Consider the following 23,007-nt stretch of genomic DNA (forward strand, 5'->3'; position numbering starts at 1 on the left):
TTTCCAACGCAAGTGACGCGCTCAGAGGACGACAGGCCGTCCCCTGCCAGCTGCAAATAGGCACGGGCCAATGACATTCCACCTCGCTCTCGAAGCCGGCCTATCCTAACAAAGCAACCAATCGTGGCTCTCCGGGCACCGCCGCGGCTAATCGCGTAACGCCTCCTTCTAAGGCTGACGGCCTATCATGGCGCTGGCTCCGCCTCCATTCGCCCTGGAGGACGCTCTAGGCCGGTGTCTGAGGCAGGAATCCCCTCCGCTCCCCTCTCTGTGGTCGGGCCCCGCCTCCTCGGCGCGAGAGAAGGGAAACCACCAGGATTCCTCCCAGCTTCGGTTCTGCGCATGGGCGCCAAGCGGCCCCTCCTTTTCCCTCCGCACGTCAGTCAAGTGACGTCGCCGCCGGCTCCGCCCCCCGCTCCGCGCTCTTTTCCCGCTAGGTGCCTGTTTGCGACCGCCGCGCTTGACGGCTGGTGGGCTCTCTCTCCCCCTCCTCCTTTGCTCGCTGGTTGTCAGGGCAGCCCGCTTTACGGCCCGGCGGCGATGGCGGAGGGAGAGCGGGCGGAGAACGGCGGCGGCGGCGGGAGCTCCGGGCGGCCGCCTCAGGAGGGCGAGCCGGGGACGCTGGAGCGGGCCGAGGCCCTCAAGACGCAGGCCAACGACTTCTTCAAAGGTAGCGGCCGGCAGAGAGGAGGAGCCGGGAGGGGAAGGGGGCGGGGCACCTTGAGGGAGGAGGGGAGGAGCCGGGAGTTAAAGGGGCGGAGTCAGGATGGGAGGAGCCATGAGAAAGGGGCGGGGCTTCTCAGAGGGGAGGAGCTAATAAGGGCCATCTGAGTGAAGAGGTGGCCAGTGGGAGGGCTGGGCTGCTTGTGGGGAGGGGGCTTTTTGATTAGAGTTAGGGGGTCCCATTGTGGGGAAAGAGATGGGGGGTGGAGGGAGGGAGGGGCCTCCTGTGCCACCCATGGGGGGTTGTTGTGTGAGAGAGGGCTAATGAGGGGGAGCATTAATAATAATTTATTTATTTATTTATTTATTGCATTAATTTCCTGCCTTCTCCAAAGAGCTCAAAGTAATCTGCATGGCTCCTCCCCTTCACCCTCCCACACTTTCCGTTGAACCCCCACAACAACAACAACTCTGTGGTGTAGGTTAGGCTGAGAGGCTGCGGCTGGCCCCCAAGGTCATACCCGGTGAGCTTCCGGACCGAATGGGGATTTGAACCCTGGTCCTAGTCCAGAGCTCATAATCTGAGTGCCTCCGCTCTGAAGGAGCGTCTCCACCCCCATCGTTCTACCCGGACACTGAGGTCCAGCGCCGAGGGCCTTCTGGTGGTTCCCTCACTGCGAGAAACCAAGTTACAGGGAACCAGGCAAAGGGCCTTCTCGGTGGTGGCACCCGCCCTGTGGAATGCCCTCCCTTCAGATGTCAGAGAGAATAGCAGACTTTTAGAAGACATCTGAAGGCAGCCCTGTTTCGGGAAGCTTTTAATGTTTGATGTATTGCAGTATTTTAATACATTGTTGGAAGCCGCCCAGAGTGGCTGGGGAAGCCCAGCCAGATGGGTGGGGTATAAATAATAAATTATTTGGCTGCAACAGCATCCCCTGATAGGAGGCCAGATGGCTCCTGCCTTAGAAACTTGCAGTAAAAGGGAGTCTATCACCTTCTGAAGCAGTGGCGTAGCGTGGGTTGTCAGCACCCGGGACAAGGCAAGTAATTTGCACCCCCTAACCCGTGGATTTGCGCCCCCTAACCCTAACCCCCAGATGTTGCGCCCGGTGCAGCCGGCCCCCCCTGCACCCCCCACGCTACGCCACTGCTCTGAAGTACATTATTCTGCTGTGGAATAAGCTCCTGCTGCCAAAAGTCTCTTTCCAGCCTTCAATTGGAGTCAACCATGTTTGTAAATGGAACCCATTGGACTTTGCAGCAAAGCGAAGGACTTAATTTTGGCTTGGAAGGAAGAAGAGTCCTCTTGGGGCAGAGCGACTTATGGGAACACAGGTCTGCCTACAGTGGCTTCCTTGGAAGGTTTTTTTAAGGGATGTTGGTGGCTTATCTGGTTCCTTGGGGGAGAAGAAGGGTAGTTAAAGGGACCATGTCATCTTGGAGAAACACGTGCAGAGGTATGTGCTTCACATGGGGAGTTAAAGGTGAGATGTGTTGGGCAGCCAGGCAGCCACCACTTCCCTTCCTTCCTGTAAGGGAACAAATAACTTTCTGTGACTTGAACGTGTGAAATTAGCCATACTTGGGTTCTTGATTTCTCCTAGGTAGGAAAAACGCCGGGCAAATTACAGGTTAATGGTCTTCCTTCCTCCCTGTTACATTAAACCTGTTAATTGCAAGCAAGTAGACTTTCTACTTTCCATCCCATGACACACGGTCTGTCCACTAGAATGATCTATTCATGGGTGGGAAGCATTGTGGTCAATTTGCAGGATTAGCATTCAAAGGGATCCTAATCTCTGGAGGTGGCAGCAGATTTGCAGAGTTTTGCAGGCATTGCTGAGCGGCAGGCCAGTGAGGAAGTAGATGGCCTTGTTGAAGAGGTTTTCTCCCCAATAACTTTCTTAGGAGGGTTGAATCTAAGATGAATGGGGAAATTCTGGCTGAGTAAGTGGTGGAGGTGTGTTGTTTAGGAGAGTGTAAAGGAGTGAACCAGATTATTAGAGCAAGTGTGACAGCTCAGGTGTAGAACATTTGCTTGGCATGCAGAAAGTGACTTGGTCCATCTTCCTATTTTGGGATATGGCAGAATGGGGTTTCCTTCAAGTAGGTCTCTATGAGCTCTTGTTCTTAAGCCTCCCACACCTTCCTTGACACCAGGCTCTTAAAGATGGATTTGGGAGGCTTTTCTGCCTTCCCGCAGCCATGATGCTTAACCTCTCGTTGTGCCCTCGGGTCACATGATGACCAACTCTGTAATTAAACAATCCAGGCCTCTTGGACTCTGTTGCATTTGGTAGAACCTCTGCCAACTTTCAGAATATGGTTCACTTTTAATCCCCTGTGATGTTGGCTCATGCCCTGAAACAAGATGTTTTTAGAGCCTCATAATTCTGGCGTCTACGGATCCATGGAAACAAGTGAGGGCAGCTTCACATATATGGAAATGTGCACATTTCTCTTTATTTTCTGGAGTAACTCTGTCTCTTTATATTTTGTCAAATAAGCTGCGGGAACTTGCCCCACATTCACATGTTTGGCTATTTCAGTTCAGCAAAGCCGTAATGTACTCTTGGTTTCTGTCCTCAATGGTACTGCATACATAAAACGCATAACTTGTAATTTGTTGGGGGAAATTTGATTGTGTCGTCCGTCTAGCGTTATTTCCACCCTAGTTCTAACTTTAAATCCTTAAGGCAAATCAGAATCTTTGCTTCTTGCCGAAATATCTTTTAAAGATTCAGCCCTTCCATTTTGTCACTCTTTATCACCCTGACTCTGGGTACAGAAAGTTGTTTAATGGCACAGTCCTGTCTACTCAGAAGTAAGCCCCATTAGCAGTGCTAGAAATTAGCTGGGCTCTAGGTGCTCCAGTGTGGTGTAGTGGTTAAGAGCAGTAGACTCATAATCTGGGGAACCGGGTTCGCTTCCCCGCTCCTCCACATATAGCTGCTGGGTGACCTTAGGCTAGTCACACTTCTTTGAAGTCTCTCAGCCTCACCTCACAGAGTGTTTAAGGGACGCGGGTGGCGCTGTGGGTTAAACCACAGAGTCTAGGGCTTGCTGATCAGAAGGTCGGCGGTTCGAATCCCCGCGACGGGCTGAGCTCCCATTGCCAACCTAGTAGTTCTAAAGCATGTCAAAGTGCAAGTAGATAAATAGGTACCGCTCTGGTGGGAAGGTAAACGGCTTTTCAGTGCGCTGCTCTGGATTGCCAGAAGTGGCTTAGTCATGCTAGCCACATGACCTGGAAGCTGTACGCCGGCTCCCTTGGCCAGTAAAGCGAGATGAGCGCCACAACTCCACAGTCGGCCACGACTGGACCTAACGGTCAGGGGTCCCTTTACCTTTACCTAGGTGCATTTTGTGGCTTGCCTGGGTCTATTTGTGACCACATGGACATTTCTGGACGGCATCTTGGCTACTGATATCTCCATCTGGCTGGTCTCTCCAGCGTCCTTAAGCAAGTTAGCAGAAGAGCTTATTTAAAGAAGGATGTTTGTCATTGAGAATGTCCCCTCCTAGCTGCCCCAAGAGATAGGAGTCATTTCCTTCCATAATTTCATTGGGCCTCCAAGGTCTGTTTAACAGCTCGTTCGTATGCATGCACCCAGTGGGACTTGCTCCTAGGTATGCATGTGTGTGGTTAAAAATGATTTTAAAGGAAAAACAAGCTCTGGGGACAGGAGTGGGTCTTGGTTGCCTTTGCTGTGGAGAGAGCAATAGCAAATGCTGTCCCAACCTACGTTTGAGGAAGGGGAACCTTTCCAGGCTGTAGGTGGAAAAGCAAAGCAAGGAGCTGCTTTTAACTAGTGCATTTTGGGCGCAGGAAGTTGGTACGCTGCTTGTTATGTTGTCCAAAGCACTGCATCCGTTGGCGTTTTACAGCTCACCAGGTTTGTAGCTTAGAGGTGGTGGATCAGTCTCATCCACCTTTCTGTCTGGAGGGGGCCTGAGGACGGTTGTTCAGCCTTAGAGGGCGCTGATGACCTGGATCCATTGCAGTCTGGCTTCAGGCCCAGTTATGAGACAGAAGAAGGCTTACTTTGCCAGCGGATGACTTTACACCTGCGAGTGGGCCAGGAGGATGGAGTGAGGAGTGCTGCTCTGTTAGTTTTCCTGAACCTCAACTCCTTTTGATACCACTGCCGTTGGTATCGCCTGGATTGGGGCTAGACTTCGGAGGCTCTTTGGTGCTTTTGCTTCTTCCTGGACGGGCATGCCCAGATGATGGTGAGGGAGAGCTCTTGCTTTTTGCCCTTTAGCTTACGGGGTTCCAGGGGTCTTTATTGTCCCCCGCACTCTAACATCTACATAGAACCACAGAGGGGAGTCATCCAAAGGTTTGGGCTTCCATTTCACCAGCATGCTGGTAACATGCAGCTGTGCCTTTCTTGTCCATCTCTGATCGGGTTGTGGGAACCCTAAAATCATGTCTGGGGGCTGCTTTGAGATGGGCGAGGGCAAAGAAACTGAGGTTATATTCCTGCAAGGGGGGGGGCCTGCAGCTGTGGAGGTTTATAGTGAAGCTGGACGGGGGAATGCTCCCCCAAAAGACCCACCCACCTCTGCAGTTTGGGAGTAGCCAACAGTCCCAACTTACCAGCATTGCAGTGTGGGGAGGGAAAGTCTGCGGGGTGGACATAATAGGAACAGCGGAAACACATGATGACTGGAGCACCTGTGGATTTGCATTTGTGTTTCTGATTCTTAGGCAATAAGGAACAGGGTGGTTGTTGTTGTTCACAGATGCCTCGGGGCTTGGGTAGCAAAGGAAGCGGCTGCACAGACATGTGTCTGCTTACCATACAGCAATCGTCTTGGTCTAAACCAGCTTCCACCAACCTGATACTCCCATCTGGAGGCCAGCAGCTTGGGGGAAGCTGGTCTAAGCTATTAATGTATCATCTAGAGGTGACCTTGGGTCATGTTCAGGCCAAGGTCAGTGTCTTTCACTGGCCAAGAAGGCAACACCAGAAGGGAGCTGAAATGCGGATTCTTTTTAAAAAAAGAATCATGGAATTGCAGAGTTGGAAGGGACCGTGAGGATCATCTAGTCCAACCCCCTGCAATGCAAAAATCTTTTGCCCAATGTGGGGCTTCAACCCACGGCCCTGAGATTAAGAGTCTCTGGCTCTACCAACTGGGCTATATGCACTGTGTGCCTTTCTGCTTGAACATTTAGGTGACTTGCGCCAGAGTTAGGTCCCCCTTCCCAGGGAGCCTCTTCCTGTCACGGAGGAATGTTGCTTCCTCTTGACAGAAGAGAGGAGAACTCTGGGATATCCCGACCTGCTTTTCCCCAGACTCTTTGTCCTCTTCATGCCAACTCTGATGACTTTCAAAGCAGTTTAGACATACAGTGGTGCCCCGCAAGACGAATGCCTCGCAAGACGGAAAACTCGCTAGACGAAAGAGTTTTCCGTTTTGGAGGTGCTTCGCAAAACGAATCTCCTATGGGCTTGCTTCGCAAGACGACAATGTCTTACGAGTTCCTGCTGGTTTCCCCCCCTTTTTCTAAGCCGCTAAGCCGCTTATCAGCTGATCCGATCAGCAGATAAGCCGCTAATAGCGCTAAGCCGCTTATCAGCTGATCCGATCAGCAGATAAGCTGCTAAAAGCCTCTAAAAGCCGCTAATAGCGCTAAGCCGCTTATCAGCTGATTCGATCAGCAGATAAGCCGCTAAAAGCCTCTAAAAGCCGCTAATAGCGCTAAGCCGCTTATCAGCTGATTCGATCAGCAGATAAGCCGCTAAAAGCCGCTAATAGCGCTAATCCGCTAATCCTTCAATGGGCTTGCTTCGCAAGACGAAAAAAACCGCTAGACGAAGAGAATCACAGAACGGATTCTTTTCGTCTTGCGAGGCACCACTGTACTCATGCGAAGCTAAGCAGTTTGAGATCCCTGCATTGCAGGGGACTGGACTAGTTGACCCTCGAGGTCCCTTTCAGCTCTCTGATTCTGTGCATAGCCCACTCCTGTGTGTAAACGGCACAGGTGAGCTTTCCACGGATTAGCTTCTCGCACCTCGCCTTTCTTCTCTTCCTTGTGTGAATAACAGTTTTGTTGGTTGCTTTGTTGTGCATTTTTGTGCTTTTATATTTTAAGCCGCCCTGTCACCCTCGGATGAAGGGCAGTATTGGAAATTTAACGAAATAATAAAAGCTTGGCATCTGTTTAGTTGCACCTCTGGGCTCCGTTGCCAAAGGGGTGCTTCTGGCAACATGTATTGGCTCCCTGATAACAGCCGTTTCCTGCCTGTCCTCCCCTCTTCTCCCAGCAAAGGACTATGAGAACGCCGTGAAGTATTACACCCAGGCCATTGAACTGAACCCCACCAACGCCATCTACTATGGCAACCGGAGCCTGGCCTACTTGCGGACGGAATGCTACGGCTACGCCCTGGCCGACGCCACCAAGTCCATCGAGCTGGACAAGAAGTACATCAAAGGCTATTACAGGCGGGCCACCAGCAACATGGCCCTGGGCAAGTTCAAGGCAGCCTTGCGGGACTATGAGACGGTAAGCAGGGAGGCAGCTTTCTCCTCTTGAGCATCTAGGGTTGGCGCAATGGCGGGGGGGGGTGTTGCTTCACATGGGGCTAAGCTTGCGAAACCAGTGTCAGCTTTGAATAATTCCTCAGGAGTCCACAAATCTTGGCTTGGCTTTCTAGCCAGCCGTTATTTGTGGACAATGCCAGACCACCACCACCACGACCCTCTTCCTGTCCCCAATCCCGCTACTCAGACAGAAGACTTGTGGGAGGAGTGTGGCCTTCTCTCGTTCGCGCCAGAGTGTGGCAAAGGTAGGAGGCAGCAAAGGAACCTCTTTTGAGCAGTGTAGCAGATTCCTGATGTTCCATGTTCTCCAAGCTCCAGGACAGAGTGAGAGAAGACACATGTCCACACACACACACACACACATCTTCATTTCACTAAGAATTGTGCAGATGGCATTATTGTTCTGGGCAAGATGGGGAAGGATCCTTGTGACTGGCCACCCAGCAATTGGCTTTATGGAGCCCTGACAATAAAAGGTAAAAGACCCCTGGACAGGTAAGTCCATTCAAAGGCGACTATGGTGTTGTGGCGCTCATCTCACTTTAGGCCGAGGGAGCCAGCGTTTGTCCACAAATAGCTTTCTAGGTCATGTGGCCAGCAGGACTAAACCGCTTCTGGTGCAACGGAACACTGTGATGGAAACTAGAGCGCATGGAAACACCGTTTACCTTCCCGCTGCAGCAGTACCTATTTATCTACTTGCATTGGCATGCTTTCGAACTGCTAGGTTGGCAGGAGCTGGGACAGAGCAATGGGAGCTCATCCCATCATGGGGATTCAAACCACGACCTTCTGATCAGCAAGTCCAAGAGGTTCCGTGGTTTAGACCACAGTGCCACCCGCGTCCCCAGCCTTGACAATGGTCAGAGATGAAAAGAGTATCAAGTTCAGGACAGAATATGCAGGGTTTTTGGGGTGGGGAATGCTCTGTCAATTTATTCCCTCAGAGGTGCTAAGAGTGGGGAGAGGCAAAACCCTGAGGTAAATGTAGATGGCCTCCAGTTTCAGCAGAGTGATATAAGCCCACCCTATCCAGTAGCTCGGGGGACGTGGGTGGCTCTGTGCCTAGGACTTGCCGATCAGAGGGTTGGCGGTTCAAATCCCCGCGACGGGGTGAGCTCCCGTTGCTCGGTCCCTGCTCCTGCCAACCTAGCAGTTCGAAAGCACGTCAAAGTGCAAGTAGATAAATAGGTACTGCTCCGGCGGGAAGGTAAACGGCGTTTCCGTGTGCTGCTATGGTTCTCCAGAAGCGGCTTAGTCATGCTGGCCGCATGACCCGGAAGCTGTACGCCGGCTCCCTCGGCCAATAAAGCGAGATGAGCACTGCAACCCTAGAGTCGTCCACGACTGGACCTAATGGTCAGGGGTCCCTTTACCTTTATCTTTATCCAGTAGCTCAGCGGCTCAGGAATGTTCATAAGCATTCTATTTGCTCAGACGTTTTTAAGAGTGTGTGGCAGACAAGGCCTGTGGACAAGGGGAGCTGCGTGTTGTTGGTTGGAAAGGTTTCGGCAAGAAATGGAGCAGATGCGGCAAAAAATGGATACAGCTCCATGTGCCAACATCGTGCGTGTGAGGACATTGTAGGTTTTTTGTGATGGAGAGCAAAAGGAGGAGGGAAACATGCCAAAGTAGCTTGTTTATAACCTGACTTCATAGGCCACATTTCAGGACGGTTTACAATATCTTGTAAATACACAGTAATAATTGTAATACAGTGTAATAAAATTGTTATCCGCTTAAACCCGCATTTTGCGAAGTTGGTGTTGCACACAAAGGCTCAGTCGTGAATTTACGAGATTCCCAACTTGCAGATGATGAATATATATAAATTCCCTCCTCTGCCCTCAGGTTGTCAAGGTGAAGCCAAACGACAAGGATGCTAAGATGAAGTATCAGGAGTGCAATAAGATTGTGAAGCAGAAGGCTTTCGAGAGAGCCATCGCCAGTGACGAGCACAAGCGGTCTGTGGTTGACTCCCTGGACATAGAGAACATGAGTGAGTTCTTTGTGGAGGCTGTGGCAGGGGGAAGCTGTTACAGTGGATACTGGGGGGGTTGACTGCGACCTGACTGGGGCAAGGTGCTCAAAGTGCAGCTGAAACACAGAGGGGAGCTTCCAAGCTTCTTGCTAATCCACATGAGACATCTTCAGCGAGGCTCTAATCAGTACCCCATTGCTTAAAGTTTCAGGCATCAGCCATTCTGACTGGTGTTTTAACATGCTCTGTGCAGAGACCAAACCCTCATAGTAATGTTCACAGGCAAAGAGGGGGCCGGGAGAGGCAGGAACAAGCCCTCTGATGGCCTGAAAGATGTGCCACAGAGCCCAGTTACCCAGCATGCTTTGTGTAGTCTCTGATTTGGGGCACGGCTCATGATCATATGTATCGTCTCCTGTGCTCACTGCTCTTAATTGCTTGTCTCCAGTTTCTTCCCAAGGCTGTGTGCTAGAGTAGATCTTTTAACTGCTGGACTCGAGCCCAGGGGTTCTCAAACTTCCTGTTCTCAGGAGTCTCTGCATATCTGCTGTGGAACTCTTGCATATTGCAGAGGATTCTGGGACATGCTTCAAGGGGCTCACGCAGGACTCTAGCATTGCCCTGCGTCAGGGCTGGAGTCAGATGAAGGTCAGCAGGAAGACGCAGAATCGGTTGTCAGTGAACTCAACTCTTTATTCAAGGAAATGGTGCACCTTCTCAGCAGGTCTTGCCCCCATAGAGCAGTTGCCAGGACTGAAGGTTCCTGCCTTCCACCCACTCTAAGGCTCCTCTGGTCTCTGTTCTGCCCTCCTCATTATTCTGTGCATTCTTGTCGCAGCAGGAGGGGGAGACTCCCTGAATTCTCCAGCAGCCTCTTGACCCCCCCTCTCCTCTGTTTCAGCCTCAGAGTCTGAACTGCTCCCTGTCACGGGTTCCTCCTGCTCACTAAACCCTGTTGTTTCTTCAGTATCCCAAGGCTCTGAACCATCCTCCTCTGGGATTTCCCTTGGGGGTTTTCCGGCTGGTGCCTCCAACCGCTCCTCCTTGTCCACTCAGTCCCTGACACCTCGAGTGAATAGTGGATGTGCTTGAGAAGAGGCCCACTGCCTTCACCCCTGGCAGAAACTGCAGGAGAAAAAATAGGTTACGGCAGGCCAAATATAACAACAACAACAACAACAACAACAACAACTTATTATTTATACCCCGTCCATCTGGCTGTTCCCTGAACAGGGTCACCTTCAGATGTCTTCTGAATGTCAAGTAGTTGTTTATCTCTTTGACATCTGGTGGGAGGGCGTTTCACAGGGTGAGCACCACTACCGAGAAGGCCCTCTGCCTGGTTCCCTGTAACTTGGCTTTTTGTAGCGAGGGAACCGCCAGAAGGCCCTTGGCGCTGGACCTCAGTGTCCAGGCAGAATGATGGAGGTGGAGACGCTCCTTCAGGTATACAGGACCGAGGCCGTTTAGGGCTTTAAAGGTCAGCACCCACACTTTGAACTGTGCTCGGAAACGTGCTGGCCAAAGTATCTGCCATTACTGATCTTTTCCCTAGGAAATCCTGGGGATTCTCTAGAACTCTGTCTGAAAGAGGTTTCCAGAGAGGCTTGAGATAAGGACTAGAAGGAAAGAGATCAGGCTTGTTAGAAGTCAAAAAAGCAAAGGCAACGAGGAGGTCTCTGACTTGGCGCAAGGCTAAGGTTCCTGCTTGCAGCCACTTCAAGCTTCTGTTGGATGGAACCCCTTTTTAGCTTGTTGGATGGAACCCCTTTTTAGCTTGTTAAGGGAGCTGGGCATGTTTAGCCTGGAGAAGAGGAGGTTAAGGGGTGATATGATAGCCAAGGATGTCACATAGAGGAGGGAGAAAGGTTGTTTTCTGCTGCTCCAGAGAAGCGGACACGGAGCAATGGATCCAAACTACAAGAAAGAAGATTCCACCTAAACATGAGGAAGAACTTCCTGACAGTAAGAGCTGTTGGACAGTGGAATTTGCTGCCAAGGAGTGTGGTGGAGTCTCCTCCTTTGGAGGTCTTTAAGCAGAGGCTTGACAACCATATGTCAGGAGTGCTCTGATGGTGTTTCCTGCTTGGCAGGGGGTTGGACTCGATGGCCCTTGTGGTCTCTTCCAACTCTAGGATTCTATGATTCTGTGACCCCTGCTTGTTGTGGTCTGGATTGGGGGCCGCTGCCATCGCCGGCCAGCACCCCCTCCTCATCCCAGCACCCCTCCTTTCCGAGGGAGCCCTGCCATCCTCACGCTGGTGACTAATGCCATTTCGCACGGGAGGCTGCGCCAAGGTTTCTCTGCCAGCGCCCGAAATAGATCAAGATCTCTGATCATAAATAGATCCCTGGCGTGGAGAGGCTTAATCAGGAAAAACAAATAGACTGGTCTTCTCCTCTGCGGCACGAGCTGCGTCCCTTAATCTCACTGTCTGGTCTAAGCCACTGCACTCTTTCATCCTGGACGTCTGCGGATTCTGCATTCAAAGCTTGTTTCTGCAAGCAGGGGCCTTCCTCACGCCGCATTTGGAGGAGCCGGAGGGGAAATTGCTGTCCCTCGAGTTTGGCAGTTCAGCCCAATAAGCGGAAAGGCAGTGGCAATTACAGGAAGGGAGCCCTGGCAAGACGCTTTGGTTTTGCAGAAACGGTACTGTTGTGAGGTGAACAGGCAGACACTTGCCCGCCTCCACCTTGGGCAAACAGTTGGTAGAGCATGATCTCAGGGTTGTGGGTTTGATGCCCACTTTTGTCCTAAGATTCCTGCATTGCATGGAGTTGGACTAGATAATCCTCACGGTCCCCTCCAACTCAACATTTCTGTGATTGTTTCTGGGGATCAGGTATCCTGCCCACACTCTGGAAAAGTGAAAATAAAAAAATTCCTTCCAGTAGCACCTTAAAGACCAACTAAGTTAGTTCTTGGTATGAGCTTTTGTGTGCATGCACACTTCTTCAGATACATCTGAAGAAGTGTATCTGAAGAAGTGTGCATGCACACGAAAGCTCATACCAAGAACTAACTTAGTTGGTCTTTAAGGTGCTACTGGAAGGAATTTCTTTATTTTGACTATGGCACACCAACACGGCTACCTATCTGTATCTGGAAAAGTGGTAAAGCAATACAGTGGTGCCTCGCAAGACGAAAAGAATCCGTTCTGTGATTCTCTTCGTCTAGCGGTTTTTTCGTCTTGCGAAGCAAGCCCATTGAAGGATTAGCGGATTAGCGCTATTAGTGGCTTTTAGCGGCTTATCAGCTTATCAGATCAGCTGATAAGCGGCTTAGCGGCTTAGAAAAAGGGGGGAGGGGAAAAAACCAGCAGGAACTCGCAAGACATTGTCGTCTTGCAAAGCAAGCCCATAGGAAATTCGTTTTGCGAAGCACCTCCAAAACGGAAAACTCTTTCGTCTAGCGAGTTTTCCGTCTTGCGAGGCATTCGTCTTGCGGGGCACCACTGTATGTACTGAGGGAGGGCAATATGGTGCCCAGTTTTGTCTACTTGGAACTGTTAAACTATCTTCTGCCAGAAGGAGAAAGGCTCCCGGGGCAGCTTGTGATGGAGCCATTAGTGAAAGGCAAGGGCCAGTGAGGTCTTGAACCTGCAGTTGCTTACCTGTAACGCAGTGGGTGTTACCTGGGTGGTCGCTTGGGCTGCCAAGGGGCAGGCGGACTCCTCCCCCTCCCAGCCATAGCTGTCAACTTACAGATTTGAAAATAAGGGACCAGCAGCCTCGAAAATAAGGGATCAGCAGCCAAAATAAGGGATCAACAATTACTTTGATAAAATACATACTTTGTTGCGTGCAAATGGCTTTAGATACCTATTAGGTCCATAAATTACCATATAGCATATATTCAACACACAAAAACAGCAACAATTTGTTCTTGACAAAGGACAGCTGGACACAGAAAGGGCCCCATTACCTTCAGTAGCTTATTTAAGGGACGTCATCAATAAGGGACAGCAGCGGGACATGGCGCTGGGATAAGGGACTGTCCCGCCAAATAAGGGACGCTTGACAGCTATGCCCCCCGCGTGATGCTAGGCTGGCCTTGTGTTTGCGTTCTGCCTCTCCACCCATTTCCATCTTCCTGCTTCCCCAGCCATTGAGGACGAGTACAGTGGCCCGAAGCTGGACAACGGGAAGGTGACGCTTGCGTTCATGAAGGAATTAATGCAGTGGTACAAGGATCAAAAGAAGCTCCACAGGAAATGTGCCTATCAGGTAACTCCTCCTCCTCCTCTTCTTCCTCCCTTGAGAGCCGCCCCCCCCCCAGGGCTGCAGAAACGCTGGGTTCTCTGTGCTATGGCATGGAGCTGCAAGAGGTTTAAAGGGTTGCTCTAAGGCAGGGATGTCCAACCAGTAGATCGCGATCTACTGGTAGATCCCCAGCTGATCCTGGTAGATCTCTTGGGAGTGGGACATGCCTGCTCTAAGGGGATCATTGCAACCTGCCTGTAATTGAAGGCATATCTCATGCACAGTACATACCACAGCAGGCCATTGGCACTTGTGGGCCACAGCCACGTGATGTTTCCGGCGGGTACATGTTTACAGTGGTACCTCGGGTTACATACGCTTCAGGTTACAGACGCTTCAGGTTACAGACTCCGCTAACCCAGAAATAGTACCTCGGGTTAAGAACTTTGCTTCAGGATGAGAACAGAAATCGTGCTCTGGCAGCAGGAGGCCCCATTAGCTAAAGTGGTGCTTCAGGTTAAGAACAGTTTCAGGTTAAGAACGGACCTCTGGAACGAATTAAGTACTTAACCCGAGGTACCACTGTATTTAAATGCCTCCCCTGCTCTTCCAAAGGAGGCCAGGACGGCAGACAGCAGAACAGGCTTTTCAAATCATTAAGGACATTTAAAAACAGTCACATATATACTCCCAGCTAATAATTTCAGGGTTAGGAATGGTATCTTTCAGCCCACAAATGCCTGAGTGAACAGGAATGTTTTTCGATTCCTCCTGGATGACATCAATGAGGGAGACAGGCGCACCTTACTAGGGAGGGCGTTCCACCAACAGGGAGCAGCTACTGAGAAGGCCCTGTTCCAGATCAGCTCTCAGCAGTGCTGGCCGGGGCTGATGGGAGTTGTAGTCCAAAACCTCTGGAGGGCAAGAGAATGGCGAAGGTTGATCTAAGCTAATCCAAGCCATACCCACTGGAAGCCTTGACTCTTCTTCCTCGTCCTGTCACCCCTTGGTGTCGTGGTTAGAATAGTGGTTGTCAAAGGGTGTGGAAGGTGAGGATGGTGGGAGGATTCAAGGACAATCAAAGGAACATTTAAACATTTCAGTGTAGTATAGGATAGTACAATGTTTTAATTTTTTTGCAGAATATGGATAGACATATTTTCAGAACTAAGCACTGCTAGGAGTTGTTTCTTCTTGTTCTCCAATGTATTTCTTATCAATTAAAAATGTAATAATAATAATAATACAGTGGTACCTCAGGTTACATACGCTTCAGGTTACAGACTCCGCTAACCCAGAAATAGTGCTTCAGGTTAAGAACTTTGCTTCAGGATGAGAACAGAAATTGTGCTCCGGCGGGGCGGCGGCAGCGGGAGGCCACATTAACTAAAGTGGTGCTTCAGGTTAAGAACAGTTACAGGTTAAGAACGGACCTCTGGAATGAATTAAGTACTTAACCCCAGGTACCACTGTAATAATAATAAAAACTATTTATACTCCGCCCTCCCTGGCCAGAGCCGGGCTCAGGGTGGCTAACGCTAGTAAAATTACAATTAAAAAAAACACTGATTTAAAATACAGGTTAAAATGCAATTTAAAATACATCCTCATTTTAAAAGTAGCCCATAGATCAAGACCATAAGGGGAGGGAAACATAAGGGTCGGACTGAGTCCAAACCAAAGGCCAGGCGGAACAGCTCCATCTTGCAGGCCCTGCGGAAAGCTGTCAAGTCCCGCAGGGCCCTAGTCTCTTGGGACAGAGCGTTCCACCAAGTCGGGGCCAGTACTGAAAAGGCCCTGGCCCTAGTTGAGACCAATCTAACCACCTTGCGACTTGGGACCTCCAAGGTGTTGTCATTTGTGGACTTTAACGTCCTCTGCAGGGCATACCAGAAGAGGGGGTCCCGTGGGTACGTGGGTCCCAGGCCCCAAGCAAGTGTGGCGCAAGCAAACTTTTATTATGTAATAGTAGTAGTAGTAGTAGTACCCTGCCCATCTGGCTGAGTTGCCCCAGCCATTCTGGCCCAGAGGAAAAACATTTGAGAACCACTGGGTTAGACTGCTTGTGAGACCAGGGTTCAGATCCCCCTCTTGGCCCTGAAGCTCCCTGGGTGACTCTGGGTCAGTCGCTGCCTCTCAGCCTAGCCACCCACACAGGACTGTAGTTTGGATAAAACGTGGAAGAGGGAGAATCATGTACGCCACATGACTGAGCTCCTTGGAAGAAAGGTGGTATATAAATGTAAATAATAATTTGCATTCATCTTTCACTGGCCACAGTGATCCATGCGACGGTCACCTCCAGGCTTGACTACTGTAATTCGCTCTACGCGGGGCCGTCCTTGAAGCTGTCCCAGAAACTCCAGCGGGTGCAGAATGCTGCAGCGAGGCTCCTCACGGGGTCTCTGCCATGGGAGCATATTCATCCAGTGCTTTACCAGCTGCACTGGCTCCCGGTGGAGTACAGGGTCAGATTTAAGGTGCTGGTTTTGACCTTTAAAGCCCTTCACGGCCTAGGACCCTCGTACCTACGGGACCGCCTCTCCCGGTATGCCCCACGGAGAGCCTCAAGGTCCATAAATAGCAACACCCTAGTGGTCCCTGACCCTAAGGAAGTTAGATTAGCCTCAACCAGAGCCAGGGCCTTTTCAACACTGGCCCCAGCCTGGCGGAACGCTCTGCCTCATGAGACCAGGGCCCTGCGGGATCTGATTTCTTTCCGCAGGGTCTGTAAGACAGAGTTGTTCTGCCTGGCCTCTCTCTCTTTCTTTTTTCTTTTCCTTCTCCTGCTGCGAGGAAGCTACATTTTAATATTTTAATGTTTCATTATTTTAATGTTGTATTTTTATTTTGTTTTTAAGTTGTAATCATTCAACTTGGTTTTATTATTGCTTGTAAGCCACTCTGAGACCGGCCTTGGCTGGGGAGGGCGGGGTATAAATAAATTATTATTATTATTATTATTATTATTATTATTATTATTACTATTATTATTATTTCTTCTCTGCCACCGTGCCTGTATGTGTGCTCTCTCTCGCTCTCTCTCTCTCGCTCCCTCCCTCCCTCTGTCTGTCTCTCTCTCTGACTGACTTCTCTCTTCTTGCAGATCTTGGTGCAGGTGAAAGAGGTGCTATCAAAACTCCCCACCCTAGTAGAAACGACGTTAAAAGAGGTGCGTGTCTCTCTGTGCTCCCACAACATTTAAATTGAAAGCTGCAGGTCTGTTGCCTCCCTCCTTGACAATTTTTTTCTTCTCAGAACTCCCCATTTGGGGGAAAAGTTAATACATTTATTGATTTTTAAATAACATAAAAAATTCAAACCAGGAGGAAAAAGGAAACATACAAAGAATAATAATCGTCATACCTCGGGTTACAGATGCTTCAGGTTGTGCGTTTTCGGGTTGTGCACTGTGCCGAACCTGGAAGTACCGGAATGGATTACTTCCAGGTTTCGGCGCTCGCACATGCACAGAAATGCTAAATTGCGCTTTGCACATGTGCAGAAGCGCCGGATTGTGACCTGCACGTGCACAGGCGCTGCGGGTTGCGAACATGCCTCCCGCACTGATCACATTCGCAACCTGAGTGTCCACCGTATCTCCAAAGAAGTTCCTCAGCATCCCTGGATTACAAAAAGACAGGGAGCTGTCAGAAAAAATTCCACTCCAGAATACTGCTCTGTAGACGCGCAGGGGAGTAACCTTGCCTTCTTCAGTCATTACGTAAGACTTGAAATCAGTCAAAATAATCTGAAAATCACCTGCAGTCTTAACTATTTTTCCTTCCGGCCTGCAGTTCATGAGTTACATTCTTCCATCAAGGCCTGGGAGATGCATTTTGCAAATCGATCTCCAGGTTTTCAGAACTCCTTGAACAGTCGTTCTTTCAAAAGTGTCCGTGCTGCACGCCATCCTTAAGAACTCTTGAGAGTATGGTGAATCCCTGGCCATAGGATGCCAGGATTCTGAGAGTGATCACGGCTCCCCAAGTGATCTCTCTCTCTCTCTCTCTCGCTACACACGCACACACGCACACACACACACACACACAGAGTGCAGCCATCCCTTGTTTCGTGACTGCTGTCCCCATGAGCCACCACGGCAGCACAAAAGTTTATCCACATTACAGGCTCAGGCCGCTTATTTCTGTCGCCTCTGCTGTTCCTTCCGAGGAAATACTGGGAATATTCATGAGAGCCTAGGGCTCTTTTGGGGGTTTGCCAGCAGTTTTGCAGCGCTGTCATTCTGCAAAGGAGGCCAGAACAGTTAAAGGAGTCTGGGTTGGCGTACACCGCCTGCAAATTCTGCGGGCAACCCATGCCTTTAAAGCAGGAGTGGGGAGTCTCCTGGGCTTTCCAGGCACTGTTGGATTCCCAGCTCTCCTCAGCCCCGGCCAGCATGGCCAATGGTCAGAGTCCAGCAACCTCTGGAGCAGGGCACCTCTGCACAGGTTCACCACGCCAGCCCTATAGTGCCCTGCGTAGATTCCTTCTTGCAGGATAGACCGTGATGTCTTGTGTGGGGAAATCCGAAGAGTGGGAGGAGGAGAAGCATCCAAAAATAGTTGGTTATAAATAAGCATTATCTGGCTGCGCTTCACGCCTCTTCCCTCTGTTGTCTTATTCTGCCTCCCCACCACCACCACCCCACTTCTTTTTTGTTCCAGACAGAGAAAATAACTGTTTGCGGAGACACCCACGGACAGTATTATGACCTCCTGAATATATTTGAATTGAACGGGCTGCCGTCGGAAACGAATCCATATGTATCCTTTCTTGCCGCTCCTCTAGGGCCACTGTAGGCCTTGTTCATCTGTTTCGCCTCCTCCTTGGGTGGAAAGGGAACTGCGCTGGTGGGTTCCTGGCAGGGGACAGATGGACGGACTTCGGAAAGGGAGAAACGGCAGGAGACATGGGGAGCAAGGACTTCCCGCAAGTCCCCCTTCTCCGCACACCCAGATGTGAGGGAACCGGTCTGCTGGGGGCAAGCGCTTCCTTCCACCCAGGAAAATTGTAGGCCAGTTTGTAGAACTTCTGTGTGCACCTCAATTTATCTGGGAAAAAGATCTTGGAGGCTGCCACCTTCCCTGCAGACCTTTCTCAGGTGCTAAGATCAGCAGAGGGAGCCATCTTGGTAACTTTCAGAAACCTCCAAAATTTCAAGGGGTGCGCGTGTGTGTGGTGGCCCAGGTGAGGGCCTTCTCTGTGGCAGCCCCTAAGTTGTGTGACTTCCACCCACCCATCCACCCTGGAAGTGCATCTGGCATCTTCACTATACAGCTTTTGGCAGATGCTGAAGACACACCTCTTAGACTCCTCAGATGTGTTTTTTCAGGGTCCGCCCGATTCCGGTGGCTGTTACCGTATTTTTCACTCTATAGGACGCACCCGACCATATGATGCACCTAGAGAACAAGAAAAAAAAATTCTCTCCCTCTCTGCTCCGCGCCCCTTCAGCGAAGCGGCAGGAGAAACGGAGCCCCTTCCATTTCTCCTCCCGCTTCGCTGAAGGGGCGCTGCACAGAGAGGGAAAGCTGCGCAGCACCTCTCCAGCGAAGCCTCTCCGGGGGCTTCAGGCAGCTATCCCTGAAGCCTGGAGAGCAAGAGGGGTTGGTGCGCACCGACCCCTCTGGCTCTCCAGGCTTCAGCAAAAGCAACGCAAAGCCTCCGGAGCGCGGTGCTCCCGCTGGGCCTTGGAGGCTTCGCATTGCTTTTGCTGAAGCCATGGAGCCTGCATTCGCTCCATAAGACGGACACCCATTTCCCCTTAATTTTAGGAGGGGGAAAAGTGCGTCTTATAGAGTGAAAAATACAGTGCTTGCTTTTGTTGGCTTTTTGCAGTATAGTGACGCTGCAGAGAGCTTGCTGGGGAGATCATGCATTAAAAAGAAGGGACTCAAAAATAACTTAAAGAAGGTTTTAATAAGTAAAACAAAAACTCCATTTACACTAAATATATTAACAAACAAACATGACCCAACCACCAACCCATCCCCCAGGGTAATGGGAGAGCTAGGTGCTGCTCCTTATATACGCTACCCAATTGCTGACATAGTTTAATCAGTACAACTCAGCAGCACCTGCTATGTTTCACAGCTGTAAAGCTGGGTCTCGTTAGTTTGCTCTGGCCCTTGCTCCGGCCCCTTAAAGACACACACATCGAGTGGAACAATGATGAATCTTTACATTTAAAGAAAACATTCAACAGCTTTAAGCCACTTTTAGTACTGAATTTTAAATGATTGACTCCCATCCTGGGACCTGCTGATTAGGGGCAGGTAAAAAAATGTGTGGCTGCTGCTTAATTAATTTGTTATGAATTAAGAAGTAACGCTCATTCCTGCCAATCCTCTAATTTTTGGTGTAGGCAGTGTGAAGACTTTCTGAGCTAGAAATCTGACTTGGAGATGCCCTCTGGCCAATGGCCACTGCCACATATTTTGTCCATGCATGCTCAGATTTTTCTCTCCAAATGTGAGGGATAGAAACTTTTCCCTTCCTTCCCCTCCCCTTTTGCTCTCCCCACCCCCTGTTGTTGCTAATGAACGTTGAGGCTCCCAATAATTCTGTACAGGCTCCTGGGATCCACATTCAGTCTGCAATCCTAGATGCCCTTACTACAGAACAAGCCCCCCTTGAGCTCATGGGACTTCCGTGTAAACATGCCTAGGGTCATGCTTTCAGAGCTTGTTTTCAGAGCCTCCGTAGAACCACGGGAGCTGGAATGTTCTGGAGGTTCATCCAGGTAAACCTCTCTCATCCCTCCCTTTCATTTTGTCTTTTTGCTCTGAGGGCAGGATCCTTGCATAGTGACGTTTACCTGCTACTGTCATTGCTCCCTGAGCTCTTCCGAAGTCACGTTTGGCACCTGCTTTTATTGTCACCCTCGGCCCCATCACGGCAACCTATCCTTGAGTTTGTGTTTACCTGTCTTGCTTGCCCTCCCAAGAGCTCTAGACAAGGCATGGCATTTCTTGGGGAAGAGATGTATCAGATGACAAGAAGGAAGCTGGGGCGGGCAAGTGTGGAATCCACATGGACCTGCCATGCAAAGGCCGCATTTTACGGTTTTTTCCCTTGAGCACAGCCGCTTCCCAACCACAGATATTCAACGGGGACTTTGTTGATCGTGGCTCCTTCTCCGTGGAGGTGATCCTGACGCTCTTCGGTTTTAAGCTGCTATATCCAGATCATTTCCACCTACTTCGAGGTAAGAACATCAGAAGAGCCCTGCCAGATCAGGCCATTGGCCCATCTAGTCCAACGTCTGCCCAGCCAGATACCTGTCGGATGGCTGCAAGCAGGATTTGAGTCAGTGTGGTGTAGTGGTTAAGAGTGGTAGACTCGTAATCTGGTGAACCGGGTTCGCGTCTCCGATCCTCCACATGCAGCTGCTGGGTGACCTTGGGCTAGTCACACTTCTCTGAAGTCTCTCAGCCCTACTCACCTCACAGAGTGTTTGTTGTGGGGGAGGAAGGGAAAGGAGAATGTTAGCTGCTTTGAGACTCCTTCGGGTAGTGATAAAGCGGGATATCAAATCCTCTTCTTCTCCTCTGCTGTGGTTTCCAGCATCTGGTATTCAGAAGTCAGAATCTCGTTTCTTGTGATTTGAATCCTCCTCCTGCCTTTATCAAATGCTTTTAGAAACCTCTTGCCACTCGCCCTGCCCCACGTATATGGCTTCAAAAGCCTGGCACTCCTCCCATGCCACCCTATGGTTTCCGTGACGAGCTTTTAGTGTAACGAGCCCGCATTCCTGAGCTGCTTGCTGAGTGCATCCCTGCCGCTTTCCTCTTGAGATTGTGCGTCTCTCCGGGCCAAGGGGGTGGCTCTAGCTTCCCAGCTTTGTTTTGTTCTTGGGGGACCTTGCTGGGTGTGCTCCCTCTTCCCTCTTGAAGGCAGCATGCCCCTGAATGCCATCTGTGGGGAAGAAGAAGAAGAAGAGTTTGGATTTGATATCCCGCCTTTCACTCCCTTTAAGGAGTCTCAAAGCGGCTAACAATCTCCTTTCCCTTCCTCCCCCACAACAAACACTCTGTGAGGCGAGTGGGGCTGAGAGACTTCAGAGAAGTGTGACTGGCCCAAGGTCACCCAGCGGCTGCAGGTGGAGGAGCGGGGAAGCGAACCCGGTTCCCCAGATTATGAGACTACCGCTCTTAACCACTACACCACACTGGGGAAACACGGGTATGGTGGAGAGGACAATGGCCGTCATTCAACCTGCTTGCAAGCTTCCCACATGCATCGGTGGGGCCACTGCGAAAGCAGAATGTGAGAGCAGGTGGGTCTTCGGTTTGCCACGTTCTGCTGCACTACACATTCCCAAAAAACACCAGGCTCCATCTTCTGAGATGTTGCAGAGGAGTCACTTTGTACCAACTCTCTTTGCTCCCTGGCGCTCTAGACAGCTGTGACTTCCCCCAAAGACTCCTGGGAGCTGTCATTTGTTGTGGGTGCTGAGAGTTGTTAGGAGACCTCCCCCCCCTCCCAGAGCTGCGGTTCCCAGAGTTCCCTGGGAAGAGGGATTGATGGTTAACCACTCTGGGAATGTTAGTTCTGGGAGGGGAATCAGGGGTTCTCCAAACTGTTAGGATATACCGTGTTTTTCGCTCTATAAGACACACTTTTCCCCTCCTAAAAAGTAAGGGGAAATGTGTGTGCGTCTTACGGAGCGAATGCAGGCTGCGCAGCTATCCCAGAAGACAGAACAGCGAGAGGGATCGCTGTGCAGCGCTCCCTATCGCTGTTCTAGCTTCTGGCTTAGCCACGCGCAGCCTCTTCAGGGAGGCGGGGAGCCTTCATCCCGCTGCCCTGAAGAGGCTGCGCAGCTATCTCAGAAGCCAGAAGAGCATGAGTGATTGGTGCGCACCGATCTCTCTTTCTCTTCTAGCTTCGGGGATAGCCACGCAAAGCCTCTTGAGTGCAGCGGGATCACTCCTGCCTCTTTGCTTAAGAGGCTTTGCATTGCTTTCTTGTTTTCCTCCTCTAAAAACTAGGTGCGTCTTATGGAGCGAAAAATACAGTAGTTCCGTTCCACCTTAAAAGGGAACAGGCATGACTGTTGTGTGTCACATGCCTGTTTACTTCCAGCACAGTCTGCTGGCAACTTCCATTTTGTATATTGCTTTTGCTAGTATTTCTATTTGCTGGACACGAAGGGAAGCAGACATTTTTTTCCTTTGTTTCTGAACTATGCTGAATAAATGCTGTAAATATGCTTACACATTTCTCTGTCCGCCACTCCCGTTGTGAGAAGATTTATTTACTCTGCTGATAAGAGCGTGCCGAGTCTCTAAACGTATCTGAGGCTCGTGTCGCTATTTGATGCTGTTCCAAGGGAGACCGGTTGCCGGCCGGTGGCTGGAGCCAGCTGGGGACTTACCTGATGCCCCAGTCTCCCCGGCAGTATCCCAACACAAACAACTCTCAGCATCCTTAGATTTTATTTTCTAATACAGTGGTGCCTCGCAAGACGAAAAGAATCCGTTCTGTGATTCTCTTCGTCTAGCGGTTTTTTCGTCTTGCGAAGCAAGCCCATTGAAGGATTAGCGGATTAGCGCTATTAGCGGCTTTTAGAGGCTTATCTGCTGATCGGA

At 50.5% G+C, this 23,007-nt stretch overlaps 1 protein-coding gene across 1 annotated transcript in view; it reads left to right on the top strand.

Annotated features, from left to right (window-relative positions):
- Positions 1 to 327: 327 nt before the first annotated feature.
- The window catches only part of PPP5C (protein phosphatase 5 catalytic subunit), a 34,107-nt gene continuing 11,427 nt past the window's right edge, over positions 328 to 23,007 (top strand). The window contains exons 1-7 of the mRNA XM_082231158.1: positions 328 to 670; positions 6,948 to 7,189; positions 9,079 to 9,226; positions 13,314 to 13,435; positions 16,518 to 16,583; positions 18,079 to 18,177; positions 20,516 to 20,621. Coding sequence (XP_082087284.1) covers positions 343 to 670; positions 6,948 to 7,189; positions 9,079 to 9,226; positions 13,314 to 13,435; positions 16,518 to 16,583; positions 18,079 to 18,177; positions 20,516 to 20,621 — 1,111 coding nt within the window. The 5' untranslated portion in view covers positions 328 to 342. The remainder of the gene's footprint in view (positions 671 to 6,947; positions 7,190 to 9,078; positions 9,227 to 13,313; positions 13,436 to 16,517; positions 16,584 to 18,078; positions 18,178 to 20,515; positions 20,622 to 23,007) is intronic.

This window comes from Podarcis vaucheri (assembly GCF_965113315.1).
Source record: "Podarcis vaucheri genome assembly, chromosome: 7".
NCBI classification, from domain to species: domain Eukaryota; kingdom Metazoa; phylum Chordata; class Lepidosauria; order Squamata; family Lacertidae; genus Podarcis; species Podarcis vaucheri.